The sequence below is a fragment of the Peromyscus leucopus genome, chromosome 15, assembly GCF_004664715.2.
Source record: "Peromyscus leucopus breed LL Stock chromosome 15, UCI_PerLeu_2.1, whole genome shotgun sequence".
Lineage (NCBI taxonomy): Eukaryota > Metazoa > Chordata > Mammalia > Rodentia > Cricetidae > Peromyscus > Peromyscus leucopus.
Window position 1 is genome coordinate 26,347,250 of NC_051076.1, and position 14,082 is coordinate 26,361,331.

The following is a 14,082-nucleotide window of genomic DNA, read 5'->3' on the forward strand; positions in this document are numbered from 1 at the left end:
AGTGGAGGGTCATCTCAGGGGGCCCAAGGAGAAGTCATTCACCTGAGGTGATGCAACTGTGAGCCAACGTTACCATCCTCTGTCCCAACTAAGTGGTTGCTCAGGGGTTAGGGGCTGGGACCCTGGAGAGCTCGATCTTCCCCCAACTCAAGTCAGAGATACTAGACGGGTGGGATTAGGACATCCTGAAAAAACAAGATTTCAGAAAGCTGGGTTCCTGGTAGGGCTGAAGGAGGAAGGGGAGGGAGAGGGAGCTGAGCCCAAGGGGAGAAAGGCCAGGCGGGTGTGGCCAGGAGGGGAGTAGGCCCAGTGCTGGTGGCGACAGATGGGAGGACACAAAGAGGAGAGCTTCGGGGAAGACAGATGGATGGGGGAGGGAAGAGAGGAGGCTGGGGGCTGGGGGTACAGTGGTTGGAGGCTGAGGCTGTAATGAGATTGGAGATGGGCTCTGAGGTGAGTGAAGAGGAAGAAGAAAAGGGAGGCCGCCTTAGGAGACAAAGGCGACCAGGCCTAGGGGGCCCGGGGCAGAGGGCTTGGGCTGGGTGCTGAGAGGGGGTGGGGGGCTTCCAGCTGGGCTGGCAGCGGCGCAGAGAGTGACAGATTGTGTAGTTAGCCAGAGTGGAGACCCCGCCGCCGCTGTCACCTTTTAGAGGCACAGAGAGGTAGAGACAGAAAGACGGACTGACAGAGACCACGTGGAAACCAAGAACAGAAACTGGAAGATGAAGACACACTAGAGCAGGGCTTCCATTTCCAAGAGACAGTAGCCCCTGCTCAGGCTTCTCTCGCCTGCCTTGGCTCCTGTGACCCGATGCATCTCCAGTGGCTGACAGAATAACAGCTCAACCACAGCTACTCTCCGAGAAGGGTCAGGCAGCGTGGCACAGCAAGAGTTAATACTGTCTGCTCTCCCTGCCAGCCATTTGCCTGGTTGGGTCCCCAGGGCTCCCCACATATGTCACCCCGTCTCCTGCCAAGCCCACTGCTTCCCAGCTTCTCCAGACCCTCCCCTCACCCTCAAGGACTAGCTCCAGCCTCTGTGTGTGTCTAACCTACCCTCCAAACCCTCCTCCCCTCAGAACCTCATAGCTGCCGAAGGATAGCAGGAAATTTGTGATCTACAGTCTGAAAAAGTGGATGCCCATAAACGCAAATAACAATAAGCCACCGAGGTATAATCATTTTCTCCATCCCCAAAGCCTGCTCTTGTCTTCCTTTGCAGGGGAGCTAGTCCCTACATTACACACACACACACACACACACACACACACACACACACCCATAGCTCCCAACATGGAGAGCTCACCTCAGCTTCCCTCAGTCATATTGCCTTACATACATATGTGCATGAAACTTCCTGGATCCTTTTAACCACCATGCATATGTAGAGAATTGGGGTGAACACTCCACAGTTCACTCGGTCTCCCACGAATTGTTTCACTGGGTATCACAACAGCCCAGTGGAGAAGGCAACATTATACCCGTGTTACAGATGGCGAAAAGAATACAGTGAAGGTGGGTGACTTGTCCAAGGTCACAAGGACCTGGACCCAGGTCCAGCAGACTCCGGGGTCAGTAGATACAGTGCTTCCTATGGTTCTGTGCTATTGGTTCCTCTTTATGACCTGCCTGTGTTCTTTTCAGCTAGTGCCCTAAGAGGTAAAAACTGAATTCCTGAGTGAGGCCTGGAACTGGGGATCCCCAGAGCCTAAGATCTTGAGATAACAGATGCGGAGGAGGAAGAAATAGTCCCCAGAGTACGTGGGACAGCTAGGGCTGGATGCTTCAGGACAGAGGTTGCAGGGCTGAAAGTATCCGAGCTGAACAGCAAGGGGGCGGCTGTGGACAGGAGTTTGGCTTCCCTCCTCCACTGCCCATTCCTCCCCATCATTCCTTTCGGCTCTGTGGTCTCTCAATATTCTGCTTCTGTGTTCCTCAACGCCTTACCCTTTGGGATCTGGGCCCCCCACTTGGGTGACCCTTTGATACTTGATTATAGCGTCTCCCTACCGTATTGCCCATAATTTCCCTCTTTCTGACAGCTTCTCTCTGCTTCCTCCATGTCTACCTCTCCCTTCCATCTTATGGCTTCCCTCAGACTTTCTCAGATTAGCATTTACCCCATCCCTGAGAATGTCCCTCCATCCCTGAAGCTCCATAACAGTCTCTTTTCAGGTTTTCCCCCCAAGTTTCTCTCTCTTCTTATCCTGCATCTCCACCTGCTGCAAAGACGTGGCAACCTGGCCCCCACCCTCCCTCCTTCTCGGCCTCTCTGTCTCCTCTACGTCTCTGTCACCTTGTGACTATATCCTCCCTCTCCTCTGTGTCTCCTCCATGTCTCAGCATCCCCTCTTCCCTCCTTCATCATTTCCCTCTGCCTCTCCCTATCTTCTCTCATCTCTCCCATGGCACTTCCTCCCGAGTCTCAGTCTCCCAATTTCTTGGATGGGTTGGAGGGCAGGAGGGTGGGGGAAGTAGGATTGTTGTTGCTGGGGGCTCATTAGGTGGAGATTGGTTTTTAATCAGCACCATGGCAATGATGATGCAAGAACCAAGCCGCCACCTGATCCCCTGCCCCCCCACCCCCTCCTCAGGCCTTCTTTCCCCTCCAGCTCAGCCCATCTGCTGGCGCCTGGGCACCTGTCTGGGCCTGCCCAGGTGGGAGTTGGCACCTCCCAGGCCTGGGGGTGGGGAGAGGAGGGTGAGCTTGGGGAGGAATTATAGGACTCCCTACTGGGAAGGCCTCACCCTGGAGAAAGCCCAGAAAAGGTTGAGAAGAGACAGTGAAGCGGCGATTCCCTCCCACAGCTTGGGCTCCTACTAGGGTCTAGGCTATTACAAGCATGATCTCACTTGATCCCCATGGCAACCTAAACAGTTACAGTTTACCCTATTTTGAAAAAAAAAAAAAAGACATGGAGGCTCAAAGGTCATCACTTGTCCAAGGTCCTCCAGCTAACCGATCCCCTTCTGCTGCCGCTCGCTGGGTCTGGAGCCTCCCCCAGCCATGACTTGTTTCTGATACTGAGGCTCAAGGGAAACCGTCCTACAGCTGAATACACGGGGGAATTTCCACGCTGAAACGCAGCCCACTGCTTCTCTGTGCTTCCCTTGGCCCTAGAAACTTGCTCCCCTCTCAGGCCACCCTGCAACACACACACCCACACCCACACCCACACAGACACAAACACACGCATATGCACAGGCACAGACCCTGGAGGCGGCTGAGCTGTTGATGTGAACTTAATCAGTGCTCATTTGCACATGATTTTGTATCTACTTTTCTTGTTGCTCATTTGATGGGCTGCATACTCAGGCAGCCCGGACTGCCCTGCCCTCCTCTCCTAGAGCCCTTCCAATCTCCGTTTGCCTAGCTTGGATCTCCTCCTCCTCCTCCTCCTCCTCCTCTTCCTATCAGCTCCTACTGCTTTCTTCTCAAGCCTCTGATTCCCTGTGAATCAGCTAGGGCTAGCCAGTCTAGAAGAACTCCCCATGGAAGGGGTGGGGGTCCCTATCCGGAATCTGACCCCACTCCTGACCTGGTGATGGGGTAGCTGGGAAAATGGGGCCTGGAAGAGAGACTGTCAGGGTGCTTGAGTCCCAGCATGACAAGGGCTAGGACCTGAACAGTAGTGAGAAGCAGTCCGACAAGCTGTGAATACTGTCTGCATGAGAACTTACGGGGAGGACTTTCCGGTCCTCTTCCACATTTTAGTGCTTGGCTGGCCTCTTAGTCTTTTCATAGTTTCGATGTTAGTGCTAGGGAGAGCCTTCTTCCCAGGAAAAGGGAGATGTGGAGAAGGGGCACTCTGGGACTCAGAGTAGAACTATTTTAAATCCAGCCTCTTTGCAGTCTCTGCCCTGCTTGCTACTTCCAGTGTGGAGACTGAGGGGGTTCATCTGTGGTCCTGCCCTGGCTCTCGCCCCAGCCCCACCCCTTCCCCAGCTCTCTATTTCTTGCTTATGAAATATGCATGGAGAACAGATGTCCCTGCTCCCCCACTCCCCGCCCCCCTCAGGGCCAGCCCCCGCCCCCAGCTCCCAAGGGGTTCCCAGATCCCTCTGCCAATGACTGCCTGGCCTGGCTGTTTAATATTGATGAGGGGGCTGCTTGGGCCAGCCAATGGAGAGCTGGGGGTGTGTGTGTATCTCTATATATATACACATAAGGCTGGGCCAGTTCAGGTGTGTGTATGTGTCTGTGAGTGTGTATGAGTGTGAGTATGAGTGTGAGTGACTCCAGTGCTTGACTAAGACCACCCCTTCTGCCTAGGCCCTACGTCTCCACCATGTGTACCCCTCTCATCTGTCCTGGAGCCCGTTCAGCCACAACAAGCTGTCCCTAAGAGCTCTAGAAACTGGTCACCAACTTTGCAGACAGATGACCCTTGAGGAGCCAGAAGAGGCGGGAGCGCTCTACACTGTCCCCCCCACTCACCAGCGTGGATCCTTTGGCAGAATCCTTCTAGGTAAGGGGAAAGTATGGGCTGGGGAAGGGTGGGCACACCACTCCCAACCTCTGGCTTGAGTCCCCTCCCAGAACCTTCCCCTAGCTGGGTCTCTCTCAATCTCTGCCTCTCTCTCTCTCTTTCTCTGACTTCTCTTGGATTCTTTGCGCAGCCTCGGTCAGCTGCAGGTGGAGGAAGTCGGGTGGGGATTCCTATCTTGGATGCTTGGAATTGTTGCTTCCTTCCTCCTTGGAGCCTGAGACTTTGAGACCAGACGTGGAGGAAAGACTTGATGGGGAAATAGAAGCTGCTGCCGGGAGCGGAGGTGGGGAGAAGGGAGGGGCAGGTGGAGATGGGTTGTGACAGATGGGGAGCAGGAGAGAGAAAGGGAGGGCATCAGAGAGTGATGGAGGATGCAGGAACATGGGGATTGGACAGGGAGAGAATCCAGTTGTGGTAGATGTACTGGGAACCCCAAGGCTGAACTCTTGGTTCCGGCCCATCTTGGGAGTGGGGAATTAGGGACACCACATGTACTGGGAAATGTTCTCCCACCACCCCGCACAATTTCTCTCCTCTCTTCTTTCTCTGGACCCTAGAATATATAGGATGTTCATAATTTCAGCTTTAATCAGCTTCTGTTATGTTGTGTTTGGTGGTCTAGTGTCGTCCCCCGTCCGTCTGTCCGTCCGTCCACCCCCCCCCGTCCCCCCCTCGCTAAGAGCTTAGTAACGGCTCTAGTCTCAAACCTGTCTTCTGTGTGGTGGGGTGGGGGCAAGCCTAGGAGAAAGGGTGGGTCCTGTGAGATTGTCTGTCAGCTGGAAAGCCAGGGCCAGGGACGACGGGGATGGTGACTGGGAAGGAGTCTCGGTGCTTCTGTTTCTATTAAGGCTGAGCTCACTGTGAAAGACCCAGCGACTCTGGGACAGGCAAACTTAGCTGGCCTCCATAAGGATAGCCCCAAGAAACTTCCCGTGTCCTCCTTTGCAGGAGGCTGTGAGTGAGTTTCCAGTCTTCCTTGCAGAATTTCCAAGAGGCCATGAAATGGCAGGGGCTAAATGTGCTAAGGATGGAGCTGGGGGGATCTGCTGGTCCTAAGCAGCAGTATGTGCGGAGAAGAAATATCTTTCTTTGGTTCTCATGGGCAGGGTGGTAGGACCTAATGTCTACGGAGGTGATGTTGAGGAAGTTGTGCCAAGCTCCATATATCCCAGTCCACTCAACAATGACCTGTCTTTGCGTTGGCTTCCCCTCCCCTGCAAGAAACAAGGGGCCAGAAGATTCCAAAGTCAAGGCTTTGCAGTCCTCCCCTCACTCCTGGGAAAGGGCTAGAGTCATTGCCAACCTCCCTTGGGGCTGTTGGTCTGCCTTCCCCCTTATTTATTATGTGCCCTCCCCACAAACACACACACACCAAAATTTGCTATCACAACAAATAAGGGTAGAGTGTGAGAGTGTTAAGTATATTCTCATTATGTGAGACTGATCTCCAGAACTTTTTCATCTTGTGCACGTGAAGTTCTGTGCTCCTTATAAAACAGCTCCCTTTTGCCTCCCCCTCCAACCACTCCACTTTCTGCTTTCATGAATTAGACTACTTTAGAAACTTAAAGAGTGGAGTCTTAGTACTTGTCTTATTGTGCGTTCTTACGTCGTTAGTATAGTGTTCTCAAGGTTTAATCAGTGTTGCAGTATGACAGGAATCCCTTCCTATTCAAAGCTCATCGTCTATTATGTATACATCGTATTTGCATTCTTTCATCCACTCCTCCACTGGTGAACATTTGAGCTGCTTCTGCAAGCTCAAATGTTATGAGTGAGCATGGGTGTGTCAATATCAAATGAATGCTAGAACATAACTGTATTTCCAGTTGCAATTTTTTTTTTTTTGAGGACCATCCAGGCTGTTTTCCATAGCAGTCATACCACTTTCCAATCCTACAAACAAGGGTCCCTATTTCTTCACATCCTTGCCAACACTGATTTTGTTTTAGTTTTAGTTTTTTACATTATCTGTCTCTAGTGGATGTGGGGTGATGTTTCACTGAGGTTTTATTTTGCATTTTTTAGTGATCAGTGATGTGCCATGTATTTTCATAATCATGTTGGCCATTTGTACATCATCTTTGGAGACATGTCTGTTCAAGCCCTTTTCCTGTTTTAAAATTAGGATATGCACTATTTTGGTTGTTCCGGACTTTCCTCTTTTGAGATTGAGTATCACTATGTATCCAGTCTCAAATTCACAATCCTCCTGTCCCAGTCTTCCCAGTGCTGGGGTTGCAAAGGCATATGCTGCCACACCTGGCTAAGAACTTCTTTATATGCTCTGGATATTAACTTATTATCAGATATATGGTTTGTGACCGTTTCCTTACTCCATAGGTTGAGTTTTCCCTGTGGTAATTGTTCCTAATGCACTACAGTTAAGTTTGATGGCGAATTTTTCTTTTTTCTTTTTGTTTATGCTTCTGTTCTCATATTCAAGAAACAAATGCCAAGTCCAATGTCTCGACAGATTTCCCTCAGTTTTCTTCTAGGAATTGAGTGCTTTTAGGTCTTCAGTTCTCCTGTTCAGTGTTAACTTGCCTACCGTGTCTTTCCTAGTACTTTCTCTTTCCTCTATTTTTCTTTTCCTCCCACTCCTTTCCACCCGCTGGGCTCTCTAGCTTTGGACAGCCCTGACTCCAAGTTTCGGCTCTCAATTCTTCCACCCCTTCAGCTGTCAATTCTTAATTCTCCTCCTCTGTTTCAGGCTCCAGGCTGGAATCCTGACCATGGAACCTTGAAGTGACTCTGCTTCCCTGAGCTCAGTGGCAGACCCCAGCACTCCAGGCCCTTCCAGCCTCTCTCCCACAGCCCGTTTTCAAGCTCCCGAGAGGGAGGGAGGGAGGGGTAGGGAGGTGATCCGGCTTTCATTAGGTCGGGGGCTTTTCATCATGATGCTCAACTCCGACACCATGGAGCTGGACCTGCCTCCCACCCACTCGGAGACCGAGTCGGGCTTTAGCGACTGTGGGGGCGGGCCGGGCCCGGATGGTGCTGGGTCGGGGGATCCCGGAGTGGGCCAGGTCCGGAGCTCGGAGCTCGGAGAGTCGGGCCGCAAAGACCTGCAGCACCTGAGCCGTGAGGAGCGCAGGCGCCGGCGCCGCGCCACGGCCAAGTACCGCACGGCTCATGCCACGCGGGAGCGCATCCGCGTGGAAGCCTTCAACCTGGCCTTTGCCGAGCTGCGCAAGCTGCTGCCCACTCTGCCCCCAGACAAGAAGCTCTCCAAGATTGAGATCCTGCGTCTGGCCATCTGCTACATCTCCTACCTGAATCACGTGCTGGACGTCTGAACTCAGCCTGCCCCCGGCCCTGGATTCTCCCCTCCTTCCGGGGCCTCTCCTGAGCTCCTTGTCACCACGCATTACTTAGAATGGCCATCTCCTTCCCATCCCAGAGGACCAGGCCCACGCCTCTGGTCTCGAAGGCCAGTTTCTTTTCATTGACCCAGGCATGTTCTCATGGGTTCTTTCAGAGAGTTGTTAGGGCCTAGCTGGTCAGAGCCGCTTTGCCAGAGTGGTCAGGATGGAGTCCTTGTTGGATTTACTAGCCTTAGCCTCTTACGCCCTATGTCCAAGTTTTCAGAGACGCTAGACCCAGATTCTCTTTCTGGCAATGGTGGGATTCCGCTTCAGAAGGAGAAGTGACGAGGGGCAGAGAGAGTAGTGGGTTCCTAAGTCCCAGACTTCTCTAGCCATGCCTGGGGGAGGGATGGGCTCTTGGAACACAGAGAGATGAGTGAGGTGACTCCTGGGCAGCCAGGGGTTATAGAAAACGTCGGCCTTTCCTTGTCTATCTTGTTCTGAGGCTTAGACTATACAGACCTCAGCTCTTACTTGGTAGTGAGTGCCTTGCCTTCTTGGAGCGGTCTGGCCACTCCCCTGTCCCTTTCTCCCTTCTGCCAGTTCAGTTTTCTCCCTTTCCCGGTGGCGGCTAGAAAAAGGAAAACCTCAGTCCTGGGATGAGAATGACATCTTCAAACAGCCTAGGGCACCGTGCAGAAGGCCCAGGCCCTGGGTGGGGCACTCAGCAGCAGCTGCTTCCAATCCCAGCAGACCTTGAAAACATGCAAACGCCGTCAGCTCCTCCCCCAGACGCAAGGGGATGCCTGCTACTGCCCCTGTGCATGCTCTAGGGCCTTATTACACTTTCCCCCCTTCCTTTCTTAAGCTGCCACGGGAAGGGAGGCGCCCCGCCCATGCTGCTGAGCTCCACCTGCCCAATGTAGCCTGTGAGTCGATGGGCCTTAGAGTCCCTGTAGAAGAAATGAACTCACTGCTTTTCTAGGCTCCCATCCACCCTCAGACCAAACTCCTAGCTCTACAAGGATATTTATTTATTTATGTATTTATTTATGTATTTATTCATTTATTTATTTATAAATATTACTATTTATTACTGAGTTATGCACTTTGGGGTATGATGAGGGAGGCTCCCCACAGCTAGCTCAAGCTGGGACCCTCCTTTCTCCCTGGTAACTTCTTTCCTTTTCTTGCTCCTTCTCCAATGCAGGTATGTGTGGGGAATCCCTTCCTCAGCTCCATCTGTTCCCACCCCCTTTCCTCTGGAACAGTGCCCCTCCCCCAACCCCTCCCCTTCTGGGTGCCCTCTCTCAACCCCTTGACAATCCCACTCCAGTCCTATCTATCCATCTCCATTCCTCTTATCGGCCCTGCTTTTTCCAATACCACCAAGAGCAGGCCCCCGGATCTGTGTCTGGTGTCCTGTGTGTAAGTCTCTCTCTGACTGCATTCCTAATTTCTTACAAAAAGAAAAATTAAAGTGACCTCGATCTAGTACCAGATATGGCTGTGGCTCCTTTGTGTTGGGAAGCTGGCCTGAAGATTGCAGAAGGTGGATAGCGAGGGTCCCAGGCGTTGAAGCCTCTTCAGAGTGTCGGTATCAGGAAAGCTTCGTGTGGTAAATAAATGAAGACAGAGAAGAGAGGTTACAGAGAAAAGAGGTCATGCATAGGCCCCAGGTCTCCTACCAGAAATTCCATCTTAGCGTTCACTGAGTGACACTTTCTGTTTTTCAGATCTTCTCACTATGGTTTTGAGAGAAAGCAGCTGAGTGTCCCAACAGAACCCAAGTGAAATCCATGTCTGTAGGTCCAAGCTGATGGAGAAAGCCATGGTATAAAATCAAGGCATTACCTTTTCTTTTATCATCTCCAGGCTTAGGTCAACATTACTTGAAACCTCAGGACTTTGTCTGTTCTGTGTTCCCCAGCATTAGATACAGGATGGAGCATGAGGGAGGACAGGATGCCGAGAGAGTGAGGAAAGGGATTAAAAAACAAAATAGAGTGCTCGCTGGCTGGGTTTGTGAGGCTGAGGCAGGCAGTCACGGATTGAAGTCTAGCCTGAGCTCCTGCCCGAAAACATCGAAGGGGGAAGCGGTGCTGAGCTGGCATCAGATCCTGAAATCAATGTATAAATCAATGTATCAGACGTGTAAGCCCAGAGTCGGACAGCACCTTGCCCAAAGCCACACAGCTATTAGGGACACAGTTAAGAAGACTCAGACTTAGATATGGCTTCTTTTTGGGGGACAAGTGGGTGGATGGAAGACAGGGCCGCATGTAGCTCAGGCTGACTTTAAATTTGGCACACAGCCTAGGACAATCTTAACTGAGACCTTTCCACCTGCTAACCTTCCGAGTGCTGGAATTACAGGTGTTCATCGTGATATCTGGCCTCCCTAAAATGACCCAGCCTGACAGGTGGTGTTCTTTTGGACCTCCTATTTTTAAACAGGAACACTGATAGAACAGAGGCCCATTGCATGCTTAGGAAGGCGAAAGGTCTGGAGATCACTCTACAAGGAAAACAGAAGACACATCTGGGGCTTTTGTTTTATTTTTGGTTTGATGCTGGGGATGGGACCCAAGGTCTCACACATTGTAGACAAATAAATGCTCTACCACCGGGGCCTGGAGGCCGGTCTGGGTGTGTGTGTGTGTGGGGGGGGGGAGGAAGGATATCTCTCTTGATAAAAGTGTATTTAGGGGCTAGAATATATATATATAATAGGGGCAGTTCAGTTGGTAAAGTGCATGCCTAGCATGCATGGAAACCTGGGCTTCCCTGGCATTGTATAAAAGGGGTTGGCTGCACACTTCTACCCCTGGCACTCAAAGGGGGGGGGCAGTTGGATCAAAGTTATCCTCAGGTACAGTTGAGGCCACCCTGGGATATGTGAGAGCCTGCCTCAAAAACCAAAGCAAGCAAAAAGTAGATTTAGAGGTAAAACCATCCTCATCTTCAAATATTAAATGAAGAAACAAAAAATGGATGTCTTATGTGGCTCCAGAAGTTAGAACCATGACCACTGAGTAGAGGCTACGGGATGATAGATTTTAATTCTGAGAAAAACTTGGCAGTTTTTGTAGTACCTGGAGCTGTCCAGCCTCAGAATCACCTGCCCCAGAAAGAGGAATCCAAGCAGAGAGACTGGAGAATCTAGTCTATAAAGAGACACCTAGAGCACATTCCCACTCCAGATGGAATTCTGGCTAGAGACTGTGGAAGGACCTTTCCTAATTTAGGGCCTTGTAAGATGGCTGAACGTAAAAACAGAGGGCAGCGCATGCTGAGATATCCTCTGGTACCTGAAGGGTGATTACAGAAAGCCATTAGCAAGAGGGGTTTGGATTTGAGTTGGAAAGGAACTCCTAAAATCTGATGCCTTCTCTTTTGCATGTGAGTTAAATGGAATATCCTACACCCAGAGCCTGGCAAGAGGGTGGGCTGAACTGAGGCCAGGAAAATCTAAGAGCTACAAAACACCAGTGTTGGAAGGACCCTGGAAGATCCCTGGGTCCAGCTCCCCCTGACACCCCCATCCTTATGTCTCCTCCTCCCTGCCTTCCTTTTAAATTTTTGTTTGTTTGTTTTTCAAGACAGGGTTTCTCTGTGTAGCCCTGGCTGTCCTGGAACTCACTCTGCAGAACAGGCTGGCCTTGAACTCATAGAGATCAGCCTGCTTCTGCTTCCTGAGTGCTGGGATTATAGGTCTGTGCCACCACCGCCTGGCCCTAATTTTTAATTTTTCTTTTTAAATTGAGACCAGGTATCATCATGTAGCTCAGGCTGGCCTCTGACTTGCCATCCTCCTGCCCCAGTCTCCCCAGGGCTAGCATGACAAGAGTGCACCACTGTACATGGCCAGCACCTTTGATGACGTATTTACGTACTTATTTTTTATGCAAAGCCACATTAAATAGCCCAGGCTGGCCTTTAACTCGCCAACCACCCATTCCTGCCTCCAGAAAGCTTGGATTCCAGGTGTGTGCACCATGCCTGGTGACACCTTTGTTTCAAAGACAGGTGCCTATCCGGAAAAGTGATGTGACTCACTATGGCGACAGACCGGGATTATAAACCAAGTCCCAGGATCCTGAGGGTGATTCCAAGTGTTAGCACTATGCCTCTGTGCTCGGGGACCACCTCCCTCCCGCCCTCCCAGGCTGGAGAGCAGAAGGGTTAGGGGCCCCTCCCCTCCCAGGTCCCTCGGGGGCCTGAGCGTGATGAGAGGGGGTGGCTGCAGCTGTGTTCTGCTGCTAACTCCGAATTTCTTCAGATAATCAATTGGCCTCGGCTGCCGCTCTGCTCTGCATGGCAGGACAGGGAAGGAGGCAGAGAGTGAGAGGGGGAGGGAACGGGAGACAGGGGACAGAGTGGAGCTGCGATGGAGACAGGACAGTCCCTGGGCTGAGGGAAGGAGAGGAAAGGGGAAGCTGCAAAGCTAACAGGCAGCGGGAGAGGACAGGGGCAGAACAACCCAGCTCATTTCGCAGTGCTCCGGAACCCAGCTCCGAAGCAGGGCACGGTGACTCACGCCTGGAATCCCAGCACTAGGGAGGCAGAGACAGGAGGATGCTCCCAAGTCTGAGATCAGTTTGGGCTATATAGAGAGTTCTGGGCCAAGCAGGGTTCCATAGCAAGACTCGACGTCAAAACAACCCAAAGAAGAAATGAAATGAAATGACCAGACAAAAAGAAAACAAAACCCAGATCCAGAGCCAGCAGGGTGTGAGCGAAGGGGATGTCCGGTAAGAGGGGAGGCTATTTGGCCACCCAGATGAGGGACCATCTGACACATCACCCCTTCCTTCCTCTTCTAGCGCCTACGCACAGCATGGCCTCTTGCAGTTGCTCAGGCCCTGACCTTCTAGGCCTGTCTGCCATAATCGCTCCCCAGCCCTCTGTCTCAGAAAGCCTTAACTCAGTGACAGCAGAAGGCAAGGCCCCAAGGTCTTCAGAATGGGGTCTCTAAGCCAGTCCTCCCTGCGCGTGGCACACGCGAACACACACACACACACACACACACACACACACACACACACACACACACACACACACTGCAGTAGACTGGCAGACATATGGCTCCTTTGTGCCCACACAATGGAGGCCCTGTTTGTGTCCCTTTACAGCCTGGGCATAGAACGCGGGTGCTCCTCTCTCGGCTCACCCACCCCTTCCTTCTCCGGGCCCCATGGAGTGCTCGCCTCGCCTCGTTTGTCTCCTCTTCCTCTCTCCCTGGAGAGCCCCATCCTTTCTCTTCCTGCTTCTTTCTAATGACCTTTCCGCGCGGTGGTGCTTTCAAATTTGACCAGGTCTGGAAGGTGAGTTTACAAGAAAGTCGCCACCAGGGGTCATTAACACAGGAGAAGAACACACAACCCCGTTTGTCTGTAAGATTGGGAGGTAGGTATGGGGTGGGTGGGGAAGCAGGGCCAGGCAGCAGCAACACTGTGCAGAGGGAGAGAAAGCCCAGCCCATACCTGGCAGCCAGAGGATTGGTGGTGACCCAGTTCCTTTCCCTCCTTCCCTTCTTCCTTCCTCTCCTCCTCCTCCTCTCCCTCCTCCTCTTCCTATTAGTATTTTTGAGGCAGAGAAAAGAACTTGTTGCCATCCTCCTGTCTCAGCCTTCTGAGTGTTGGGATTACAGGTGTGGGCCACCACCCCTGGTTCATCTTTACTCTTTATACTACAATAAACAGACTGCCTGCTCTGCTGTCAGCTTCTTCATCTGTAAAGTGGGAAGGTAATTAAGACCTGTCAGAGTGCTAGGAGCATTAGATGAGATTTGCATGAAAGTGCTCCCTATGCCCGGCAAGGCACGCCTTTAATCCCAGAACTCGGGAGGCAGAGGCAGGTGAATCTCTGTGAGTTCGAGGCCAGCCTGGGCTACAGGGAGAGTTCTAGGACAGCCAGGGCTACACAGAGAAACTGTTTCAATAAAAGGAGAGAGAGAGAGAGAGAGAGAGAGAGAGAGAGAGAGAGAGAGATCCATACAGTACATGCTCATTAAATACCACGGGGACAGTAGCTAACAGGGTCAACATGTGCTTCTGTATAGTTTGTTCACTGTATGAGGTAACAGGTTACAGCAGCGGAAGAGTCGGACCTGAACTCCTCTTCCACCAGACATATATACATCCTTAGAGAAGGGTCCCTTGGAATCAAGCCTCTCATAAGGGTTCCTGAAAGTTGGTCCGGAGTCAATCATCTTTGGAGAGTTGGGAATAAGAAATCTGTGAGATATATACTAAACTAAGTGGAGAAATTATAGCCAAGAA

The 14,082-nt window shown here is 51.7% G+C and overlaps 1 protein-coding gene across 1 annotated transcript; it reads left to right on the forward strand.

Moving 5' to 3' along the window:
• Positions 1–4,166: 4,166 nt before the first annotated feature.
• Positions 4,167–9,298, forward strand: Nhlh1 (nescient helix-loop-helix 1). Its single transcript, XM_028865636.2, has 2 exons — positions 4,167–4,469; positions 7,204–9,298. The coding sequence occupies exon 2, from the start codon at positions 7,388–7,390 to the stop codon at positions 7,787–7,789; it is 402 nt and encodes a 133-aa protein (XP_028721469.1). The 5' UTR covers positions 4,167–4,469; positions 7,204–7,387; the 3' UTR covers positions 7,790–9,298.
• Positions 9,299–14,082: the final 4,784 nt, after the last annotated feature.